Source organism: Eptatretus burgeri, chromosome 9 (genome assembly GCF_056783735.1).
Source record: "Eptatretus burgeri isolate ZD-2024b chromosome 9, Ebu_testis_v1, whole genome shotgun sequence".
In the NCBI taxonomy this organism is placed as follows: Eukaryota; Metazoa; Chordata; class Myxini; order Myxiniformes; family Myxinidae; genus Eptatretus; species Eptatretus burgeri.
Window position 1 is genome coordinate 21,005,077 of NC_140969.1, and position 24,986 is coordinate 21,030,062.

Sequence of the window (24,986 nt, forward strand, 5' to 3'; positions counted from 1 at the left end):
GCCTCATAACGTTACCCAATGCCGTCATAATGGCTAAAGCTTGACATATCTAGAAAACACTCATTGAGGACTTCAATTTGAGGTACTACAGGATATGGTTCCTAAAAGTTGAAAATTTGACTTTGGGGTCAAATATGTTCAACCTCAGGCGCTAACCCTGAAGGTCAAGGTCAATCAAAAACAAGCACTAATAAACTGAGCGCTAAGCCATTTACTACATTCCCACAAAGTTTGGAGATGATTCGATGAAAATTACTCAAAAAGAAGGGTTTCATCAAACTCCATAATTGACTTCAAAGTGATCTTGACATTTGACCTTGACTTTGACCATTAAGTGCACTGAAAAGTATTCCAAAGAGACAACCATATATGAACCCACAAGAGTTTCCAATGAGAACTTTGCTATACAGAGTGACCTAAACAAGAGTTTCTGATGTGAACTAAATCAACGCAAAATACATGAAAAATGCAGTTTTTCGTCATAACATCGTCAAATGACGTCACATCATCAAAATAGTTGTATGTTTAGAAACCCCTCATTAAGGGCTTTAATTTGAGGTACTACTCGATATGGTAAGTGAAACTTGAAAATTTGACCTTAGGGTTAAAAAAAAAGAATGACCTTTCGGTTGACCTTGAAGGTCAAGGCCGATTAACATTAAAAATTATTCAAAGACATTTTAGTTATTTATATTATCGGCGCATTATAGCATGGCCAGACCAAGGATAATACACCCTATGAAATGCACCAAGAAATGCTTCAATAAAAAATATATCAGCTCAATTTTGACCTCAAGGTCAACCACGAAAGTCCGGAGCAATATAGCATGGCCAGACCAACGAGAATACACCCTATGATATGCCAAGAAAGGCTTCAATAAAAATATCAGCTTAATTTTGATATCAAGATCAACCACGAAAGTCATAGGCGATCTCGGTGATAGCTGATTTGGTAAACCGATTATATACGTTCTTTGTAAATAAACAGCAATGAATGACCCTGAAGGTCAAGGCCAATCGAAACCAAAAAGTAATCAGCTGAGCGCCATACCACGTCCTACATACCCAGCAAGTTTGGAGATCATTCCATCAAAATTATTGAAAAAATAAGGGTTTCGTTGACCTCCATGATGGACATAAAAGTGACCTTGACTTTTGACCTTGACTTTGACCTGTTTGTGCACTGAAAAGTACTCTAATATTACTCCGATATTTGAACCCACAAGAGATTCCAATGAGAACCGTGTTCTACAGAGTGACCCAAGCAAGATTTTCTGATGCGAACTTCAGCGATACAATATACATGCAAAATGAAATCACATCGTCAAAATAGTTACATGTCAAATTACTCATCAAAGGCTTTAATTTGAGATGCTACGCGATATAGTAACTAAAACATGAAAATTTGACCATGGGTTAAAAAACTAATGTCCTTCAATATGGCATTGAAGGTCAAGGCCGATCGAGACAAAAATTAATAAGCTGAGCGCTATACCACAACCTCCAACCCCACCAAATTTGGAAATCATTCGATCAAAGTTACTCAAAAAAGGGGTTTCGTCGGCCTTGATGCTTGATGTGACCTTGACCTTTGACCTTGACCTTAATAATTTCGTATGATGAATGGTACGTCTCCAGGACTCATGTACATGTACTATTAAAAGTTTTTGATGAGAACTGAGAAAATAAAATGTTCATGAAAAATCAGTTTTTTCGTCATGACATCATCAAATAATGTCACAGCATTAGAACTTTTGACATATCTGGAAAGCACTCATCAGGGGCTTTAATATGAGGTATTACTCCTTATAGTACCTAAGATTTCAAAATTTGACCTTGGGGTAAAAAAATTTCGGCCTCCAGCGCTAACCGTGAAGGTCAAGGCCGATCGCTCCCCAAAACGAATCAGCTTAGCACTAGACCACATACTACATTCCTGTAAAGTTTGGAGCTGATTCGATTAAAATTACTCAAAAAGTAAGGGTTTCGTCAACCTCCTTAATTGACATCAAAGTGACCTTGACCTTTGACCTTTATGTACAATGCAAGGTATTCCAATAAGACAACTACATATAAACCCACAAGATTTTCCAATGAGAACTGTGCTATACAGAGTGACCTAAACAAGAGTTTCTGATGCGAACTTAAGCAATGCAGTATGCATGAAAAATACAGTTTTTTCGTCATAACGTCGTCAAATGACGTCACATCGTCAAAATCGTTATATGTCTGGAAAGAACTCATCAAGGGCTTTCATTTGAGGTACAACACGATATGGCAACTGAAACTTGACAATTTGACCTTAGGGTAAAAAATGAATAACCTTCAAGATGACTTTGAAGGTCAAGGCCGATCACCACCAAAAATTAATCAGCTGAGCGCCATTCTACATCCTACATACCCACCAAGTTTGGAGATCATTCGATTAAAGTTACTCAAAAAATAAGGGTTTCGTCGACCTTGATGCTTGACATTTTTGTGACCTTGACCTTTATATTTTCGTACGGTTAAGGGTATCTCTCCAGGACCGTTGTACATGAAATATCAAGAGATTTTGATGAGAACTGAGGAAATAAAATTTTCATGAAAAATCCGTTTTTTCGTCATGACGTCATCAAATGACGTCATAACGTCAAACTTTTGACAGATCTGGAAAGCACTTATCAAGCGCTTTCATATGAGGTATTACTCGATATGGTATCTAAGATTTCAAAATTTGACCTTGGGGTCAAAAACTTTCAACCTTCAGCGCTAACCATGAAGGTTAAGGCTGACCGCCACCAAAAATGAATCAGCTGAGCGCCAGACCATGAACTATATTCCCATGAAGTTTGAAGACGATCCGATCAAAATGATTCAAAAAGTAAGGGTTTCGTTGACTTCCCTGATTTGCGACAAAGTGACCTTGACCTTTGACCTTGAAAATTTTATGCGCTGAAAGGGACCTCTATAGCACTCGGATATGCGAAGTTACAAAAATTTCCAATGATAACTGTGCTCTGCAGAGTGATCGATACGTGATTACAGACAAACAAAAATAAAAATAAAAAAATAAAAAAAAAACATACAAGCTGACTAACATATCTTGCAAAAACTTCGTTTTGGCAAGATAATAATTCAATATTAGAGGTGAAACAATCAGCAAAGGATTTGAGTGCTTGTTTAACAATGAACCTACCAACTCTGGGACGAATGGTAAAAGATGATCACCGAAGTCATGCGTCGCTTCAACTGGAAATTGTGTCGGCATCTGGTCAATGGAGCAAATTAAAATGCCGTCTCCGCGTATGCTGCACACAGTAGCAGAAATCATTAACGACAGCACATTACGTACCTACACAATATTTGATGGCATCCTACAGTAGGTCCGATCCATATTCACAAGAGTTTATTGTGCATTTTGAGTTTTCCGCTATGTTTCTCACAAGTTGTGTGAATAAGGAGACCCCATGCTGCAAACTCTTCCAAAAAGGTATCCTTGTGTTTTCAGGAATTTTAAAAGAAGGAAGTTTCATTAATGCATAAATGTTGTTGGAATGGTTTCCGTTTCTTAACTGATGGTGGCCATTCATATATGATGTGTGAATACCTGGCATGCAAAAAAATTTTGATAGTGCAGAAGCTGCTGCCCACATAACAACCATACTCTCAGAGAGCAAAGAGTGCAACCTGGTGCCACGGAATATCCATGAATACCAGACCACTTAAGGCGCTGTCACACCTTGATGATTTTGCCAGCAATGGCAACGTATAAAAATGTATGTAAAACGTTGGCGTACGCTGAAATTTTGATGTTTTTCAAAAAAGTTTTGGTCGTATTCATAACGTGTTGGTCGTATGCATAACATATTAGTTACGGGTACAGAACGTTTCGTTGTCTTATAGATAACTTATACCAACGAATGATTAGCCTGTTGTCGGCATTCACTACCTATGCCCAACGATAGTCTAACTTAGGCATAGCGCGCTGCACGTATCGCCGACGAACTCGTGGCGTAGCCTGTTAAAAACCTGCCGCACGCCGATTTAAATCATAACCGCCTGAAAATTGGAAGTGTGAACCACACAGTCACACCTTGACGATTTAGCCAACGTATGCCGACCTATGAAAAATTTGCTGAACCAAGCCGGCACACGTCGAATACGTAATGGGTAAGTTGTGTATACCTTAAGAGCACGCTGAAAAACGATGAAGTATGCTGTCATATTTCGTGGTACGTCTCGTACGTCGTGAAATTTCAAGCATGCTGAAAACTTTACGACGTACTTGCTGTATGGCTCACACGTTCCGCTACTCTGGGAATAAGTTGTAGGCACGATATGCGATCATTGACACACGTCGACACATGTTACTTGTAAGTTACTCATAAGTCGAAGCACGTCGAGGTAATGTTTAGCATACCCGAAACTTATTTTCTCCATCAAAGCACATTTTCTTTTTTTTCTCCTTGGCTCCGTGAAGGCACGTGATGAAATATCTGAAGTTGTTGTTGTTGTTTTTTTTTTTGTTTGTTTGTTTTTAGTCTATCACGAATTTTAAAATATATTCGGACATTTCCTTTTAAGTTTCGACGTCGACGTGACAATATCCTCAAACAGAAAATATTCACAGAGGAGGAACGAAGAATAAGACATGAGCAAACTGAAGAGGCAATTGGACGTGACGTAACGGCACGTGACGAAATATCGGAAGTTATTGTTGTTTTTTTTTTAAACGCTGCCAATACGCCATTATACGGTAGCTGTAAATTAGAAACACGTTCAGTAAGTTCTGTGGTCGTCCGGAAGACGTCAATCAAATACGTCTACATACGTCAATGTGCGTTGGAGGTACGTTACACATAGGTTCAAAGCACGTTACTCATAGGTTAGAAAAAAGTTTTGGGCACGCTAAGCATTACCTCGATGTGTTTCGACTTATGAGTAACTTACAAGTAACGTGCCTCGACGTGTGTCAACGATCGCATAACGTGCCTCGACGTGTGTGCAACAATCGTGTAACGTGCCTACAACACGTTACTCATAGGTTAATATGGAATAGGCAAAGCCGAGAAGCAAACGTAGAATTCTTCTTTCATTCGCTTCTGACTTTACATAAAACTTGTTCACAACTGTATACTTGCCAACTATACCGTGGTCCATGTAATGGCCCAGTCACACCTTGACGTTTTAGCCAGCTTAAGCCGATTTTTGGAAAATTTATCTAAAACACTGGTACACGTCGAATACGTTATGGGTAAGTTTGGATAACATTGAGAGCACGCTGAAAAACACTGCCATACGTCGTTGTACGCTGGCTTTAAACGTTGTACTTTTCGGTTGTCCTCAAATTTTCCATGCTTGAAATTTTAAGACTTCTGCCAGCGTATGACTCACACGTTCCGCATAACGCTGGCCATGAGTTGTAGGAAAGTCACGCGATCGTTGACAGACGTCGACACACGTTACTTGTGAGTTACTCATAAGTCGAAACACATCGAGGTAATGTTTAGCGTACCCGAAACTTATTTCTAACCTATGAGTTACGTGTTGTACTCACGTTACGCGATCGGTGACACACATCGACACACAGGTGCTCATAAGTCGAAACACATCAAGGTAATGGTTAGCGTCAGTGTTCCAGACTCCCTGTTTTTTTTTTTCTTCCTTCCTTTGGTATGATGGTGATTTTGACACTTCGATTTCTAGTGCGGTTATAATATAATATAATTAATAGCCTGCCGCTCAACGATTTAAATCATAACCGCACTGTGCACTGAACAACGTCATACCGAAGATAAAAAAAGAAACCGGGAGTCTGGAACACTGACGCTAACCATTACCTTGACGTGTTTCGACTTATGAGTACCTTTGAAGTAACGTGTGTCGATGTGTGTCAACGACCGCATATCGTGCGTACAACTTATTCCCATCGCGTGAGAAGCGTGTGTCATACGGCAAGTACGTCGTAAAATTTTCAACATGTTTAAAATTACAAGACGGACTCCACTTAATACGACGTATGATAGCGTACTTTAGCGTTCTATTCACACATACCAAACTTACCCATACCGTATTCGACGTGCGCCAGCGTTTTAGACGCATTTTTCAGAGGTCGGCATACGCTGGCAAGATCGCCAAGGTGTGACTGCGATGTTGACACTTCCATTTCTGCGGCGGTTATGATTTGAATCGTTGTGCGCAGCCTTTTCATAGGCTACGTCACGTGATCGTCGGCGATGCGTGCAGCGCGCTATGCATAAGTTAGACTATCGTGGGGCATAGGTTGTGAAGGCTGACAACAGGTTCAGCATTCGTTGGTATAAGTTATCTATAACACAACGAAACGTTCTGTGTCCATTACTAATACGTTCTGCATAAGACCAAGTTGTTATGAATACATCCGAATCTTTAAAAAAAACATCAAAAGTTCAACGTAAGCCAGCGTTTTACATACATTTTAATACGTTGCCATTGCTGGCTAAAACGTCAAGGTGTGACTGGGCCTTAAGCGCCACACAGCTGATGATTTTGACGCAATTTCCGGTTTCTTTGGCCTGGATTCGGGATGAGCGATCAAATAATGTAAATCACGATTAAAAAATATTTTTTGATGATGCGGGAGATATCTTTATTAAAATTAACTTTGGGAAAAAATAATTGGATAAATAAATAAATAAAGGATCACTTCTGGTCAAGAATAAAAGAAATTAAAAGTTCCGGAAAGAGTTTCAAAATCACTCCCGATAATGTTAAATACAAAATAAACACTTCCTGTCATGAACAAAATCACTTTCGGAAGTATAAAATTAACTTTGGGGAAAAAATAATTGAATAAATAAATAAACACTTCCGGTCATGATCTCCCAGCATGCATCATTCCCTATGAGAAAAACCAGAAACAAAACAAAAACGGAAGCAAAATGATCATAGCCAACGACACGGATTCACAATTGCCAGGGTATTGTGGTTTTTGTTGTTTTCTATTCTCTCATGTGCACGCGTTAAGTAATATTCACCAGATAGAAATAAAACCCAATCGTGTTTATACGCTGCACAGCGTTTAACAACAACCGGAAGCAAAAGGTCATAGCTAACGACACGGATTCCAAATAGCCAGGGCTATTGCGTTGTTGCTGTTGTTGCTTCCTATTCTCTCACGTGCACGCGGTAAATATTAAGCTCACTTCGTTCGCTATAAATAAGTTTCGGGTACGCTAATCATTACCTCGACGTGTTTCGACTTATGAGTAACTTACAAGTAACGTGTGCCGACATGTGTCAACGATCGCATAACGTGCCTACAACTTATGGCCAGCGTAGCGGAACGTGTGAGTCATATGCTGGCATACATCGTAAAATTTCAAGCATGCTAAAATTTGAGGACAACCGCAAAGTACAACGATGAAAGCCAGCGTACTACGACGTATGGCAGTGTTTTTCAGCGTGCTCTTAACGTATACAAAACTTACCCTTACGTATTCGATGTGTGCCAGCGTTTTCGACAAATTTTTCATAAGTCGGCATACTCTGGCTAAATCGTCAAGGTGTGACAGCGCCTTAACTATCTTAAATTGATGAAAAAAATTGGAGTTTGGTCAGGTTGCCGGATACCCTTTTGAAAATTGAAGTTAAATTTCAACGAAGGATGAAAAAGCTGAGTTTTCATTCTGTTGCTGAACATGAGGAAAATACTGCTGATCAGTGCAGAGTGACACGCAGCATCAGGCTTTCTATAGTTGCAAATTTGGAAGCTTACTGCACACAACAGCCAGGTCCTATAGACCAGCTATATCGGTAAGTATGTTTTTCTCGTTAGGGTCCCGTCCTATGTTTAATGGGTGATTAGTTTGTCGTGCGCTGCGAGTTATTTTATAGTTAGGATTTTTACATTTTAAACTTCACAACGACAACGACACCTGCCTTCGCTTCCTTCCACCATCCTCCACCGGCACCATTGCACGCGTGCATGTCAGCACGTACGTGGGCGGAGTCCAATGTGCCAGCCGGGGTTTCTTTGGACATTGGCGTCTTGGATTTCGCTCCAAATACAGGCATGGTGCCCCTCTCAGCCAATTGGAAGGGTGTGAGCACGTCTGCCACCTCTCGGCCAATGGGGAGCCAACGCAACAAATTGCTGCTCAACTTCCTGGTCGAGGGGCGGAGAGATGAGCACCCCCCCCCCCCCGACCAATCTCGGACGGCCGGGAGATTGCCCGACAGGCCTGTCCAATGAGGTCGGAATGACGCGAGACTGATCCCTCCCACCTGTCAAAAAGGAGGGATAATTGGGTGGGGTGACCGAGTGGGGGAGTTGGAGGGTTCGTTGGTTGAGGCTGAGAGGGTCTTCCCGCCGTGAATCGCCTGCTTGCGAGTCAGAGGAGAATTGCTTGCCTGCCTGCTGAGCTGACTTGCTTTGCCTGCCTCGTCACCTGTTTTTGCCGGTGGAGCGTGACAGCGCCCGACGCTATCCTCTGTACCTGATGGTTGGAGCAGCATTGTGTTGCGGGTTCGAGTCCTGCCAGGCCCGGTCGTCAAGAACCGCATGAAGCAGGAAGGTCCAAGCCAGTCTCTGACCTCCAGCTCATCTTCCCTCCGAGCTGGGGGTATCAATAAAGGCCACGGCTACCATTTCTTTTTTGGAGGCGGGGGGGGGGTGTCTGTGTGTGGGCCCGTCTTTTAAGTAGAATTGTTTAAGTGCCTTGTACATACCTGCATTCCTTTTATACGGTTAACTCTGCCTTCTTGCGTGCTCCCCTGCCCCATTGTAAATAAATACCCCTTTTGTTAAATGTTCCAGCTCATTTCTGTGTTTCTTTCATTGGCTTAGCATGGTGTGTATTGAGAAATAGCAAGGCAGTAAATTGTTCATTTGGACCGACAGGCCTTGGTAACCTCCGCTCGGGTTACACACGGTAACGGCTCGTTCCGCTCGAGGTCCGTCGAGGGTGTGAATTCCCCGGTAGCTTTGCCACGTGGGTAATTAGGTATATTGAAGTTTGGCAATTGACCCTACCCCACGTGGTCGAATTATTGGCGACTCATGGTCCTGTAAGGGACCCGTACCTTCCGGACTTATCCAAGGGTCATGACCTAAATTCTGGGTGTTCAGTGGAGCCGACTCGACTGCTCCCCCTAGCGGTCGTGCTTGCCACCGATACCCGGCCCCGCAACAAAATCTGGCTAGGTCCAAGGACAACTGGAAACCTCACTTGGTATCCATAACAAAAAACTCGGAGAAAATAAGCACAGCTAGAAATAACAATTCCAGATGATGGAATTCCACAGTTGTGACTCTCCGCATTTTCTTCCGAGGTGTGTGCACCCCTAATAATATAATACGAGTTCCTTTCCAAGGAATTTAAACGCAGGTTATAGGCCCATATATCTGGTGTTGGCTAAAAGGTTAGGGTGGTGGGCTTGGGATCCTTGGGTCTTGAGTTCAAATCATGCTTGGCTGTTGAATTAATACCAGGTGGGTTGGACTCAGCCTGTCATCCTTCTGAGGTTGGAAAAATAAGTATCAGCTTGCTGGGATGATTGAGCCATTTGAGTATCCTGCGTTGGAGTGGCAACCTGTCCAGGATTGTGCCCAATAGCCCAGGAGACTGCTTTGGCAGCACTGATGCTCTGTACAGAGTATCATCCCAATGGATGAAAAAAGGTCCATCAAAGCTTGCACTAGTATTACCAACTTATGGTTGTTTGTCTGTGCTCTATCCTTTTAAATGCTGAGCATCAAGCAAGGAAGCAGCAGGTAAAATTTTTATTTAAAGTCTTTGGTAAGACTCGACCAGGGTTCGAACCAGACACCAAGTGGACACTCCAACCATTGCACTACCAAGTCTAATACCCTAACTCAGAGAAAGAAAAATAAAAATGTCCATTTCTCCAATGTAGACCATCACGAAGCATGTTGATGTGAAATGTCTGTGAAGCTTGAAGTTGTAAAAATCAAAAACAAAATCTTGGTGAACACCAGCTTAACTGGATTCCGTGGTCTATATATTCACAACAGAGGAAGTAGCAAGTGTCAAGATAAAGAATGGTGGTACTTAGTATTAATCCAAAAAACAAAACTTCTTCCGTGCAGTCTTGAATACATTAAAGCTTGAAGTGGTGAAAAACAAAGGAAGATCAATTGCATGTAAATCAGTAGAAAGCAGGTTTTTGACTTTGCACCGCAGGAGTAAACAATGCATCATTAATTCACCCACGTCTTTTGGTCTGCTCAGTCAAATAGATTTTGTGATTTCAGGCAAATTGTAAAACACTACACCCAGTATACTCTGTTAAAATGCACTATGGGACCTTTAAAATCAACCACATAATACTGTTATGTTTGTGGGGTAGATGGAGGAATTTCAGAGGAAAGATAGGATTGTATAGAGTTGCTTGGTCCGAGGATGTGTAGGAGACATCTCGATGTAAGTTAAGTAGTGAAACTGTGAGGTTAAGTGCTACGTGTCACCACATGGGGGGGGGGGGTGGTGCTGTATTAAATTAGTTATGGCTAAAGGATAATTTCTCCCAGTAAGTGATTGCCCCTGTGACCATTTCCTATGTTTTTGCATTTCAAGACCGGTGATAAAAAGGGATCAAGTCCTTGAAACAATATCCGAGCTGCACGTCCAAGCAGGCAAGAAACCCCGCCTGCAGGGGTGACAACCAGCAAACCACATCTCCGGAGTGGATGATTGATGGGTGTGATGTCAGGGGGGAGGATAGGGTTCGGATGAGAGTCTCGCATTGTGTGACAAGAAGGCAGTCGGAACAAGAGGTTCGGAGCGGGACAGAAGCGAGAGAGGCAGGATCGGCGGTTAAAGAGAAGGGCATGACGGCTGGCTTCCCTCGACATGGTGAAGGAGACTGCATGATTCTTGTGTTTGTGCTGAGGCGAATTGGCTTGCGTGGTGGAGCAAGACCCTGGCCATTGACTGTTGGCTGGATCGTGTGAGATCAGCCTCGAAGCCTCCTGTTGTGCCATCATGGAAGGACATGGCACTATTTTGCAGAGCAGTGGCGTCGGCAAATGCGATCGACCAAAGAAGTTGCATGGCAGTTTCTGAGCCCTGGTGTTGAGTATCGCCGCCCGCATTGCCTCCTGGACAATTTTCCCACCCAGAGAGTAGCTGGGCGCCATTTTGGGTGCATTTTCCTGCACAGTGACAAATCGGTTTGTCGAACATCAAGCTCCAGAAACTCATCTCTGGGCACACAGCTAAGTGCCAGGATAAAGGAGGGATTTTTCTTTGATTATTCTGCCCGTTGTCCGTCTTAAAGTCTGGATGCAGGACTCGTTAGTTTACCCTAACAGCCTCAAAATTAGATTTAGTTTACCATATGTACCGTTTTGATTATTACCCTTTGAATTATTACCATTGTAAACATTTGATTTATTTTCACGAAACCCCATATTTATTTAAGTTGCTTGTGATGTCTGATTGTCGTGGGTTCGAGAACAAACCCCTGCGCTGTGCTTCTGTCTGCAACGTGCCTATGTCACCCTCCCGTCCCACGCGCGCCACATTCTCCTGAGAATCTCGGCTGTTCGCCTCCAAGGGAAATCGTTCGGCTATCCATCCAGGTCAGAGAAAATCCCCTGGACACGACAATATGAGGAGAGAAGTCCACAGGTTGAGATGTCCATCAGATGGAGAGCACACTAATTGATTCAACGCTGTAGCCTGGTGTTGGCTCAGTGGTTAGGGTGGCGGCTTGGGATCCTAGGGACCTGAGTTCAAGCCCCGTTGGCCACTGAATAAATACACCAGGAGGTTGACTCGGCCAGTCATCCTTCCAAGGTCGGCGAAATGAGTACCAGTTCCAGTGTGTGCACTGGAAGAGGGGCACTGCATCAGCGACACAGTCACGCTTCAAGAAATGATAGCGACCCCGGCAGATAAGCTGCCATACGACCACTACGATGCAACGCTCTACCAGCAAATAGCAACTCCAACAGTTTACAGTCGCAAAGACAATCAAACCCACTTGAGACAGATCAAAGATGAATGCTATCTTCCATACCATCCTGTCGGACATCATAAATGTACGACCAGTGAACATGTCATTCATTAAGCTTTCAATGCAATAAACTACAATATTTATGACAACATATTTTATAAAATATTATTTTAAATACCAATGAGCACCGCCGCCGATGCTTCCATGCCATCAGACACACAGGGCTGCAAGGGGGCTGAAAGTTTCATTTGCGAGATGGCACAATCCTGGACGGGTCGCCACTCCAATATCACAGCTGGCAGTTTAATTCCCCAAACAGCACAATCCTGGATGGCTATACTCCAATATCACAGCTGGTAGTTTAATTCCCCAAACAGCACAATCCTGGATGGGTATACTCCAATATCACAGCTGGTAGTTGAATTCCCCAAACAGCACAATCCTGGATGGCTATACTCCAATATCACAGCTGGTAGTTTAATTCCCCAAACAGCACAATCCTGGATGGGTATACTCCAATATCACAGCTGGTAGTTTAATTCCCGAAACAGCACAATCCTGGACGGGTCGCCACTCCAATATCACAGCTGGCAGTTTAATTCCCGAAACAGCACAATCCTGGATGTGTATACTCCAATATCACAGCTGGCAGTTTAATTCCCAAAACAGCACAATCCTGGATGTGTATACTCCAATATCACAGCTGGTAGTTTAATTCCCGAAACAGCACAATCCTGGATGGGAAAACTCCAATATCACAGCTGGAAGTTTAATTCCCGAAAGGGCACAATCCTGGATGGGTATACTCCAATATCACAGCTGGAAGTTTAATTCCCGAAAGAGCACAATCCTGGATGGGTCACCACTCCAATGTCACAGCTGGTAGTTTAATTCCCGAAACAGCACAATCCTAGACGGGTCGCCACTCCAATATCACAGCTGGCAGTTTAATTCCCAAAACAGCACAATCCTGGATGTGTATACTCCAATATCACAGCTAGTCGTTTAATTCCCGAAACAGCACAATCCTGGATGGGTATACTCCAATATCACAACTGGCAGTTTAATTCCCGAAACAGCACAATCCTGGATGGGTATACTCCAATATCACAGCTGGAAGTTTAATTCCCGAAAGAGCACAATCCTGGATGGGTCACCACTCCAATGTCACAGCTGGTAGTTTAATTCCCGAAACAGCACAATCCTGGATGGGAAAACTCCAATATCACAGCTGGAAGTTTAATTCCCGAAAGGGCACAATCCTGGATGGGTATACTCCAATATCACAGCTGGTAGTTTAATTCCCGAAACAGCACAATCATGGATGGGTCGCCACTCCAATATCACAGCTGGCAGTGTAATTCCCTCAACAGCACAGTCCTGGATGGGTCGCCACTCCAATATCACACCTGGCAGTTTAATTCCCAAAACAGCACAATCCTGGATGGGTATACTCCAATATCACAGCTGGCAGTTTAATTCCCAAAACAGCACAATCCTGGATGTGTATACTCCAATATCACACCTGGCAGTTTAATTCCCAAAACAGCACAATCCTGGATGGGGATACTCCAATATCACAGCTGGTAGTTTAATTCCCTAAACAGCACAATCCTGGATGGGTATACTCCAATATCACAGCTGGCAGTTTAATTCCCAAAACAGCACAATCCAAGATGGGTCGCCAATCCAATATCACAACTGGTAGTTTAATTCCCGAAACAGCACAATCCAAGATGGGTCGCCAATCCAATATCACAGCTGGTAGTTTAATTCCCGAAACAGCACAATCCTGGATGGGTATACTCCAATATCACAGCTGGTAGTTTAATTCCCTAAACAGCACAATCCTGGATGGGTATACTCCAATATCACAGTTGGTAGTTTAATTCCCTAAACAGCACAATTCTGGATGGGTCGCCACTCCAATATCACAACTGGCAGTTAAATTCCCGAAACAGAACAATCCTGGACGGGTCGCCACTCCAGTATCACAGCTGGCAGTTTCATTTGCGAGATTGCATAATCGTGGATGGGTCAACACTGTGGCGCAGGATATTCGGATGGCTCATTTTTCCTTGATCTGGTATTATTTTGCTGACCTCGGAAGGATGACAGGCTGAGTTGATCCAATTGGTGTTTTTTTGTGGAACGGCAGCGGCTTGGACTCAAGACCTTTAAGATCTTAAGCCAACCAGCGATACATCAGGCACAAGGCAAAAAATATCAGGACTAAAGAACATTCAATTTCATGAATAACAACAACATAGAGAATAAAAAAACAGCCAAAAGCATTGACCATCTGAAGATAGTATAAAAATAACCAACATATAATTAAAACCATCTCGAAGGTATCCTGATGTTCAACAACATTGGAAACGAATCAAATGATAGACCAAATTCATCATCATCCGAGGTATCAGGAGAACCCAGATTGGCAAAAAAAAAAAAAATAACATTTCAACAATATAATCGTGTCCTACCAGTTATATTTTGTTCCCTTGTCTGGGTGATAGATGCAGAATGGTTCATCGATGGTGGTGCATTGAGACATGAAACCAATGGAACCATTAACATCTGACGAGATGTCGCTAATAGCCAACATTCTGCAAAAGGATACATTCAAGATTAAAAGCAGTGTCACTTTCAATTGCTTGTTGATAGCTCTTCCAATATCTAATGTTACATGACAATAAGGATCAAAATTTAGCAGTTTGACTTTTACCATTCACAAGAAAAAGAGGAGTAAATTACATAATTGATAATAATGATGAACAAGCAGTCTTCATGACAATAATCATTCTATTCGGTGGTCACACATTTTCTCAATATCTCCACTTGTTAATGATAACATCAATTGCAAATAATCAGATTGCATTGTTTTCAGCAGCAATACTGATTCTGGCCTCGAGTAGAACTTCAGGCAGACAAATTCCTGCAGAAACAGACCCTGCTGATCAGCCCAAGCTGCAATATGCAGAGTGAAAACTGTTTGGTGTTGTTTTGTTCAAAAAAAAAAAAAATCGAGGCTCAGGGAAGAGCTGGCACACAGAATGGATTGGAACATAATGTAAAAAGAAGGAACAGAGAGGAAAGAGGAGAAAAACAAATCAACAGCAAGGAAGAGGGACATAACAGAGGGACGCTTGGAGGAACATTGGGCACAGGGAGGAATGACATTAAAGAGAGGGGGGAGTCGTACATTCCGTGTGAACAAGCTGGATACGAGCTCAAATGCAGCAAGAAAAGGAAGGGAAGACCAGGGAAGAAACAAATGGAACAAAAACTAAAGATGATGAGGGAGAGTTGTAGAGAACACAACCTGGAAAGGAAGGGGTGGGCTAGGGGAGTATCATTGAGGGTAGATAAAGACCATAAGTATGAATTGTGGATGACTTGAGATGGTGTTGAACATGTCTTTAAGTTCTGGAGAGAAGAATGAGATTGAATAGCCTGAGGAAAAGGAGAAGCAGAGCAAGGAAAAAGCAGAGGGTAGAAGACCAGAAAGGAGGTAGTAGCAGACAGAGACCACCGACCTGTCTGTAATGCAAGAGTAATAGTCCCAGAAACTCAGCTTCATCACGTGGGAGTCCAATGAACTTGAGAGACTTGGTTTCCACAACATAAATAAATTCAAGGTGTGAGGGGCAAGTGCCGGCCCAATGGGAGCAGTACTCCATTGAGTTGTGGATGAGGGCCTTGCAAGCTGATAAAGTTTGAATTTGCTAAGAAAAGACGTTTTTTTTTTTTTGTTTTCGTTTTTTGTATACCTTGGTCGAGGCTCGTATGAGAGCTAACACACAACTCACAGCAAGGAGGCATGAGACAAGAGGGGCGGGAGTGGAAGGGACAAAACAGTGGGGAACAGACACATTAGGTGAACTGTGGAAGGGAGAGGGATGGGGATGGGACGGGGAACATGGCGAAGAGAAGATGGACATTTCAGGGACTTTCAGGAAGGAAAGCAGGAGAAATGAAGGAAGTGGGCTTGGGTGGATTATCGGGGGTAGAAAAGATCGAGGATTTGGATGGGGGAAGATAAGAGGTGGTGGTGAACAGCTGTTTTGAAAGCCTGGAGGGAAGAATGGGAAAGAATAGAGTGAGGAAGTTTATTCCAAAGGCGGGAAAAAAGAGGAATGAAAGAGTGAAGATGAGCAGTGATTCGTGATTTTGGTAGTTTTACCAGAAGGGGGTTGTTGACTGACCTTGAGCGCCCTGTGGAAATGTGGTGGGGACAAATCGCAGAGAGAGCAGGGGGGGCAAGGCTGGAGAGGAGTCGGTAGAAGACAGAAAGATCACCGACCAACCTGCGGTGATTGAGTGAGAGGCCCAAAGACTCAGCTTCATTGCGGGAGATGCCGATGATCTTAAATGCCCTGGTTTCGACAGCGTGAAGCCGAGGAAGGTGGGAGGCAGGAGCACCAGCCCAGAGGGGAGAGCAGTACTCCATCAGGCTATGGACAAAAGCTTTGTAAGTGGTCAGGAGCTCAAGAGGGCCGAGGAAGGACTTAGCACGACGGAGGATTCCCAGTCGGCGACTGGCTTTTGAGGCGAGGTTGGAAATGTGACTTTCCCAGGAAAGGTCATGGCAGATAGTGAGACCTAGAAGCTTGAAAGAAAAGACTTCTTCCAGAGGATTGTTGAGAAAGTGGATGGGGGGGTTTTGTAAACGGTCCTTTCGAAGAGACATAGTGAGAGTGTGAGATTTGTCTGGATTGAAAGACATGTTCCACGTGTTGGACCAGTTTGTGATTTTATCCAGATCTGCAGTGAGCGAAGAAGCTGCTGCTTGCCGGTCTGAGGTCTGAGACGTTGCACAATGGAGTATGCCCAATCGGCAGCTTACTTTGGAGGCCAACTTAGATATACAGTATGGTTTGTCCAAGAAAGATCCTGGGTGATTTTGGGGCCCAAAATTTGAGTGACTCAACTTCTTCAAACATTTGTTAAGGAAGTAGATGGGATGGTTCACCAGACAGTCCTTTCAGAGACAGAGTGGGAGTGGGAGATTTGTCAGGATTGAAAGACATATTCCAAGTATTGTACCAACCAGCTCCTGATTCTATCGAGGTATGGAGTGAAGGAAGAGGCTGCTACGTGCCTATCTGAGAATGAGAGGTTTTATGGCTGAGGGTGTACTTATCGACAGAGTTGTGTGGGATTTTCCAGAAAATCAGAAAAATCGTTGATGAATATGAGGAAGATGGCTGGGCCCAAGACACTGACATTGGGCACTCCAACCTCAACAGGGAAAGGAGATTAAACTATCCTGCTGAGAGACATATTCTGACTACTGGAGTAGAGGAAGTCAGTAAACCATGAGAGGATGTAGCCTTTAATATTGTAGGCAGAGAGTTTGGAGAGAAAGGTTGGTGCCAGACTGTGTTAAATGCTCGAGATATATCCGAGTAGAGGGTCCTGATCTCATGTCTGGGATTGAAGAGATTTGAACGTGCTGCTTCAATTGTTGGGAGAACTGAAGCAGCACGTTCAGGGTGGAATGACCGCATCTGAATCAGAACAGATGGTCTGAGATCAGGCAAGTTGGAGAAAAGGAAGGATTTGATGTCAACTACAATGATGGATCCATGACTTTGCTTATAATTGAAAGTAAGCTTAGAGACCTGCAGTTCATAAGATTTTTTTTGCACCATGTTTGTATATTGCAGTGATGTTGCATGACTTCAAAGAAGATGGAAAGTGACCTACAGCAAATGATAGGGCGAACAGAGCAGAAAGATGATCGATGTGCAAGAGCCGCAGAAAACATGATTAGGATACATGCGTTGATGCCGTCCGGACCTATTGTAAAATCAAAGTTTATGGTTGGCAGAAACTCATCTACCTTTTCATAAGAGAAAGACACAGTGTCCAGGAGCAGTTGGATGCGAGAGCGTCGGGTATTTTTTGGGAGTGAGGGTTAGGTATAAGAGATTTGGAAAAAAACCACAGAATGAAGGCCTTCGGCCTTCTCACAAGCAGTGTCAGCCATTGTGCCAATTGAATTGAATGAAGATAGAGGGTAAGGCACACACCAGAGACAGACTTGACAAGATGCTACCAGGTTTTTGAGGAAGAAGACAGGATTGAAAGTTCAGCCTTGATGCTGGACAGATGTTGTTTTGTAGAGCTCTCCTGAGAATGAACGCACACTTGTTGCAAGCTTTGGGGAATGATCTGAGGTTGCCTTCAGTCAGATTTGCCTTCCAGAAGAGAAGGCAAGCTGCTTGAAGGCAAATGCCTTCATCGTACTCGGGGCTGGACTCATACGACTGGACTCGTCGTACTAGGGGTGAGAGCATCGGTTTGATAACTGCAGACGAGATGGAAGGGTGCGAGTCGTGGGGTGCAGGTTTGGAAGTTATCCATGAAATACATTGAAGGTCACGTGGAGAGAAAAGAGAGAACATCAGATGCTTCTAACTTGAGTTATAGTCTGCAACATGATTTTCCATTAAAGGATGCATTGCATAACCTTTGATCTTTCGTCCACAAAATCTAAGCAGTTCATACTTTTTTTTCAAGTGCTGTACATACTTTGTTCCATGTCTGATTGAAATCCCAATGTTTCACAAGTTATGGATCGTGGTAACAAAAAACTGATGACGCACAGACAGACAACCTGAAAAAATAACGCCTTTGCCTAATCGGTAAAAACGATAAACTCAAACAAAACTGAACATCAATCGACGGCAGCAGAGTCAAATCCGGAATGCTTTACCTAACTCTGGACCAGGTCACTTGGAAAAGAGAAGAAAAGCTTCCACTGCCAGCAACCATAAACCAGACTAATCAAATTATTGCAGGGTTTATCAAACTGCATGTGCCTAAAAGTCTATTTGCATAATCAATTATGAGGCAGTACCTGTTTGGTATGCCAATGAACTCTTATTCGAATCATTCATTTGTTCGTATGCAGCACAAGGCTGCGGGGTAGTATCATTAGCTCAGGGCACGGCTGTGCCACTGATGTAATGCTCTCTGCTGGTTAGGGCAGGAATTTGTAATTTGTTCATGGTGCCAGCGATAGCTCGCCTACTCTTCGCGAAGAACACTGCGGGATCTTTAACATCTTTCTATCTTCTACCATCTCCTCTTCTGCCTCACCCCCCCCCCCCCAATCTGTCTGTGTTCTGTTCCCCCTACATTCCCACAGGGCGCTCAATGTCTGCCAGAAACCCCCTCTTGGTGAAGCTACCAAAATCAAGAATCACTGCTCACCTTCACTCTTTCATTTCTCTTTTTTCCCACTTCTGGAACAAACTCCCACACTCTCTGCAATCCCACTCTTCCCTCCAGGTCTTCAAAACAGCCGTTCACCACCATCCCTTATCTTCCCCCATCCAAAACCATGATCTTTTCTACCCCCACTAATTCACCCCAAATCCACCTCCTTCAAATTCTCTATTTTCCTTCTTGAAAGTCCCTGTAGTATCCAACTTATTTAACCCGTGTACCCTACCCTCTCCCTTCCACAGATCTCCTAATGTCTCTGTTCCCAACTGTTTTGTGCTTCCCTCTCCCTTCCCTCTTGTTTCCTACTCCCTTTGTTATAAGTTGTGTGTGTCAGCTCTTATACGAGTCTTGACAATACTCTTATATGAGTCTTATACTAGTCAAAAAACCCAAAAAACATCCACCAAAAAAATGCTGGCAGATGACAGTTTATAGCAACGTCAGGATACGAACCCAGGCAAGACAGCATCAAGGCTAGTTGTGCATACCTCCAGGCCATCCTATCATCCTATCTAGATTAGTCTGAGTTGCTGTCGACTTTGTGTTCTCTGTTTGCATCGATTGTTTTTCGTATTGCGTGTCGACTCCTATGTAGTTTTTTTGTGACCTCCACTACCGAAGATGAACAGTGGTTATGTTTCCCCCCTGTCTGTTTGTCTGCAAGATATCTCAAAAAGTTATCAACGTATTCGGACAAAACTTGGTGTACAGGTTGGGTGTGTGACAAGAACAGATCAATTCGATTTTGGTGAAAATCCGAATATAGATACGGAAACGAGAATTATTAAATTTTCAAGTGATTCTTCACAATTGAGAGATAGGGCCAAACCAATAAATAAATTATATATATATATATATATATATATATATATATATATATATATATATATATATATATATATATATATATATATATATATATATAGTTACGGTTGTGGAAATTCACAGAACACCAGTCAGGTTCCCCAGAGGTCAGTTATTTCAGTAAGTGTGTGTTCCAGATTAGATTTCCCCACAGATGTAGAAAGGGATTTATTCGTGTGCCGGGCTGTGCTTCTTTGAGTTAGCCGTTATTCTTTATCTTTTCTTTTGGCAATAACAACAACAACGACAACCCACGTCCGCGTTTGATGGTGATTTCCAACATGTCCGCTTGTGATCAGGGTGATTTCCACCACGTCCGCGTTTAATCGGGGCGGATCCAGCCTGGGTGAAGGTTCAAAGGTGAAAAGGGGGAGGGCGCTGATTTTGGGTGGCAAAGCCCACCGCGACCCCTCCCTTTGGGGCTATAAATGGCCACGTTTGCTTACCGACAAGGTGTTGTTGTGTTGGTTGGGTTGGAGAGCGGTTAGTTGAGAGCCATTGGAGAGACACTGAGCCACCGGCAGGAGTTGAGCCGTTAGAGTTTGGAGTGGAAGGGTTGGAGAGCCTGTGGGAGCTGATGAGAGCAGTGGAGTTCGTTTGCTGGAAGGTTCGCCAGCAGGAAGCCGGGGTCAAGACCTCTTTGCTCCTCCATCGCGTTGTCGGCGAGGCCAGGCCGCAGTGAAGGCCAGACGACCGAGGAGAACTGTACAAGCTGCTCATCAAGCCACCCAAGTGACTGGCGCGTTCGCGACGCACCGGGCCGAACGGAGACACCAGGGGTCGCCGATAAAAAGGACCCATCGAGTCACCACGAGGGTGGCCAGGAAGCCGGCCCGGTATCTCAGGGTATGTTCCAGTCATCTCGGCCCTGAGTGCATTAAAGGCTCACGAGCCCGATTCTTTCTTTCTTGGGTTTTGCATGAAAGTCTGTGGCGCCTTGTTCTTAAGTAGAATTGTTGTTAAGTGCCTGTATGTACATTGCATAATAGGCATCGGCTGTAGGCTTTTACTCGTGCCTTGTCCCCGATTTCCCCATTGACTGCTTACGTGCTGGGTGAAAATAAACACCATATTGTTTGAATGTCAACCCGCTCGTTGCATCACTTCCTCCTTTGACTGCCATGACGCGTTTGGGAAATTAGCTGGCTGATTACAAAGCCGATAAAATAATGTGGTCCGACGGGATCTGGCGAATTAAAATCGCTTGGAATTCGCATATGGAACGAGCCGCTTAAGCGGCTCGTTCTCGTGCAGGCCCTGTCGAGGTATAAACTCCCGGCATTTCTGTCCGTGTGAATAGTTAGGTATATCGATAATTCGGCGATTGACCCTGTAGCGCGGACAGAATAGTTGGCTCATTTATGGTGTATTAAAAACACCCGTAGCTGGGTTTCGGCGTTTGTCCGGAAGCTACGACTAGATTGTCGCGTTCGGTGGACGCGCGGCCTGGATTGGGCTGAAAAGGTCGTGCACACGCCGAACCGGCGGAAATCTGTAAAAAAAAATATATATATATATATATATATATATATATATATATATATATATATATATATATATATATATATATATATATATATATATATATATATATATACACACACACATATAATTTGTCATATATTGTTGTGGTTTCCACCCGTTCGGCGTGCGAGCGACCGCTTTGAGCTAATCGCGGCCGCGCGCCCACTGGACGGGCAATCCTAGTCGCAGCCTTCGGATCAACGCCAAAGTCTATCTACGGGTGTGTTTTTAACCACACCATAAATCAGCCAACTCTTCAGTTCACGCGCGACAGGGTCCGATCGCCGAATTGTCGATTTACTTAAGTATGCGCGCAGACAGAAATGCCGGGGATTTACACCTCGATGGGACCCGTACGGATACGGCTGCTGTACGCAGCTCGCGCCGTTTGCGATTTACCGAGCGGTTGTATGTCGCCAAGCCCCGTCGGATCCGATTACTTTATCGGCTATTTAAAAGCCAGCTAATATTCCCTACGTAATCACAGCAGCTCATTGGAGGAAGGGGACGCAACGAGCAGGTGAACATTTAAACGATGACATTTATTTGTCACACGTATGCAGTCAATGAAGCAATGGAGATATACACAAACACGTATGCAATGTATGGGAGTAGGGACAAGACACAAGCAAACAAAAGACCTGCAGCCGTATCTATTGATTAATGTACATGCACTTAACAGTTTCTACTTAGCGGACACGGCGCCACAACATTCATACAAAGAAAACCCCAGGAAAGGAAAGGGCAGAACAGGAACCATAGGCCTTTAATGTTCGTGGAGCTTTGGAGACCGAAGGAGCTCCGTGAGACCGGGCTGGTTACCTGCCACCCTCGTGGTGACTCGCTGGGCGACCCTCGTTGGTTCGCTACCACCTGACTGGACTCCACCAGCTCCTGACTCCAGACTCCAGACTCAAGACTCCAGACTCAACTGCTGGCGACTCCTCTCCTCCACTGCTGGTCGGCGTCTCCTCCCCCCACCTCAACTCTCTCGTCGGCGTCTCCAAGCGCCCTTTTATCGCCACGGAGCTTTGCCCCTAAGGGGTGGGGCCGCGGTGGGTTTTTTTCCACCCGAAATCAGCGCCCTCCCTTACTTCACCTTTGACCCTTTACCCAGGCTGGATCCACCCCTCCTCCTTCCCGGCGCACGGGGGGGGGGGGGAGGGAGAAAGATGGAGCTGTTATCTTTTTTTGTTTGTCGAGAATCCATCGCGTTGGTTGGCGGAGATGTTATTCGTTGGGGAGGCCGTTGTGGTTGTTGAAGTCGTGGTGTGGTTGGCGTTTTGGAGAAGGTGGTTGTGGTTGTTGAAGTAGTGGTGTGGTTGGCGTTTTGGAGAAGGTGGTGAGGAGATGCTTGTTCGTTTGTGGAAATGTTGATGAGGGGATGTCGTGGTTGGCGCTGTAGTGGGGATGGCGTGGTTGTTGAGATGCGGTTGTTCCAAAATAAAGATAGCAAAAGAATAATACTACCTCAAAGATCACAGCCCGGTTACACGAATACAGTAATTCCCTTTAGACATCGGTGGGGAAATCTAATCTGAACTCACACTTATCGACATAACTGATCTTTGGGAAACCTGAATGGTGTTCTGTGAATTTCCACAACCGTAACAACATATAAATATAATGTTATTTCAAAAAGTGGTGAACGAGTTATGACAAAACTAGGTACTAGGTGAATGACTTGGTTAGGTGACAAAAACAAGGCAATTTGATTTTGGTTGAGGTCCAGATTCAGATCCGGCCCATCAGTGGGATACAAAACGTAAACTGTTTAGCCTGGCAGAGGTTTGCATTTTATCGAGCACCATTCTCGTTTTATACCGAGGTCATGGTCAATAAACAAATTATAAGTACTTTATAAAACCTCTTTTCCTGTGAGTTGCATTTCCTCCTATCCACGAGAGGGAGAGGAAGAGTAGGGTGGGAGAGTATGAGGGAGGTGGGGGGGGGACATATTTTGCGCCCCATGGGTACCCAGAGCACATACGCAGAATTTGAGGGAAATTGGCCAAGCAGGTTTCAATCTTGAAGTCAGAGGCCATTCACAGTAAAATCAAATATTAATGTCCGTAAACAACAAATTATAATACGGCATTATAAATTAAAACTGCAAGCCATAATGAGAGAATGAACAGAATGGAAGAAATTTGTCATCTCTACATTTTAGAAACCAGGGATGGATGCATAGGGTACTCTCCCCTTCCCATCGCACAGTAATGGACATCTGTGAGCTGAATCACAATACGCTATGTTCAATAAGCATAAGGTCAAAGTCAGGTTAGATCTTGATCTCAGGATATGTTCTGATCAATACCATGAAGGTGCTCATTTAATATTTTATGTTTAAAACAAAAAACCAAAACCCTGAACAAACAATAATCAAGAACACTTAAATGAAAAAAAGTCATTACAATTTGAAACAAAATCGACAATGACAACTATTTAAAACAAGACAGCACAACTTGTTTGTATGACCATCATTTGTTATTTCGATTCCAAGGTGCAGGCAGATTCTCCATGGAAACCAGTATATATATATATATATATATACATATACATATATACATATACACATATACATATATACATATATACATATATACATATATACATATATACATATACATATATACATATACACATATACATATATACATATATACATATATACATATATACATATATACATATATACATATATACATATATACATATATATATATATATATATATACATATACATATATACATATATACATATATACACATATATACATACATATATACATACATATATACACAACATTACATCGGTCCTTTCCTCGATCTTTTTTGGCTAAACTCGTCAATTAATTTTGATAAGTTAAGTCTTCTTCGTACTTCACTCTCGGTGCTCATGATTGTCAGGTCAGACCAGATTAGATCTGTGATTTGCTTCAGGTATCATGTAAACCTGTACTAACCTGTTCCATGGTCGGGTTGTCAGCGACAAAACCAGCGTTTCTCAACCGGGGGCCCGTGGCCCCCCAAGGGGGCATCGGCCTTCGACCGGGGGGCCATGAGCGGACGCCGAAAAACTGCGATTCAGAATGCAGAAGCTTGTAATGTACAATTAAGGTGACGAGTCTCCGGTCATAGTGTCAAAGTAAAAAGGGTAGATGAGTTTAACCACGATTTTCAAAGAGAAGGCGGAGCCCAGAGAGCATTCATCGTAAACCAATGTTTACAAAAACGTTAGAATTTTGTTTTTTTCAATTTTTTTTCTCAGATGTCGAAGGTTCGAAAATGGAATGACAGCTATGTCAAGTTTGGATTCACGAATGTCAGTCGAGATGGCGTGGACTGCGCGGAATGTCTGCACTGCTCGGTCATGATGTCAAATGCGTCACTACGTCCTTCCAAACTTTCAAACCATC

At 43.4% G+C, this 24,986-nt stretch overlaps 1 protein-coding gene across 7 annotated transcripts in view; it reads right to left on the reverse strand.

The window, feature by feature from the left end:
* AASS (aminoadipate-semialdehyde synthase) overlaps window positions 1-24,986 on the reverse strand; it is a 162,699-nt gene that overhangs the window by 75,880 nt on the left and 61,833 nt on the right. For all 7 annotated transcript variants that reach the window (XR_015061478.1, XR_015061477.1, XM_085894301.1 and 4 more), the window contains 2 exons: window positions 14,427-14,549; window positions 3,179-3,290 (listed from right to left, as the gene is read on the reverse strand). Coding sequence is in view for 5 of the 7 variants with exons in the window: in XM_085894301.1 (XP_085750427.1) it covers window positions 3,179-3,290; window positions 14,427-14,549 (235 nt within the window). In the remaining 2 variants the exon portion in view is untranslated. The remainder of the gene's footprint in view (window positions 1-3,178; window positions 3,291-14,426; window positions 14,550-24,986) is intronic.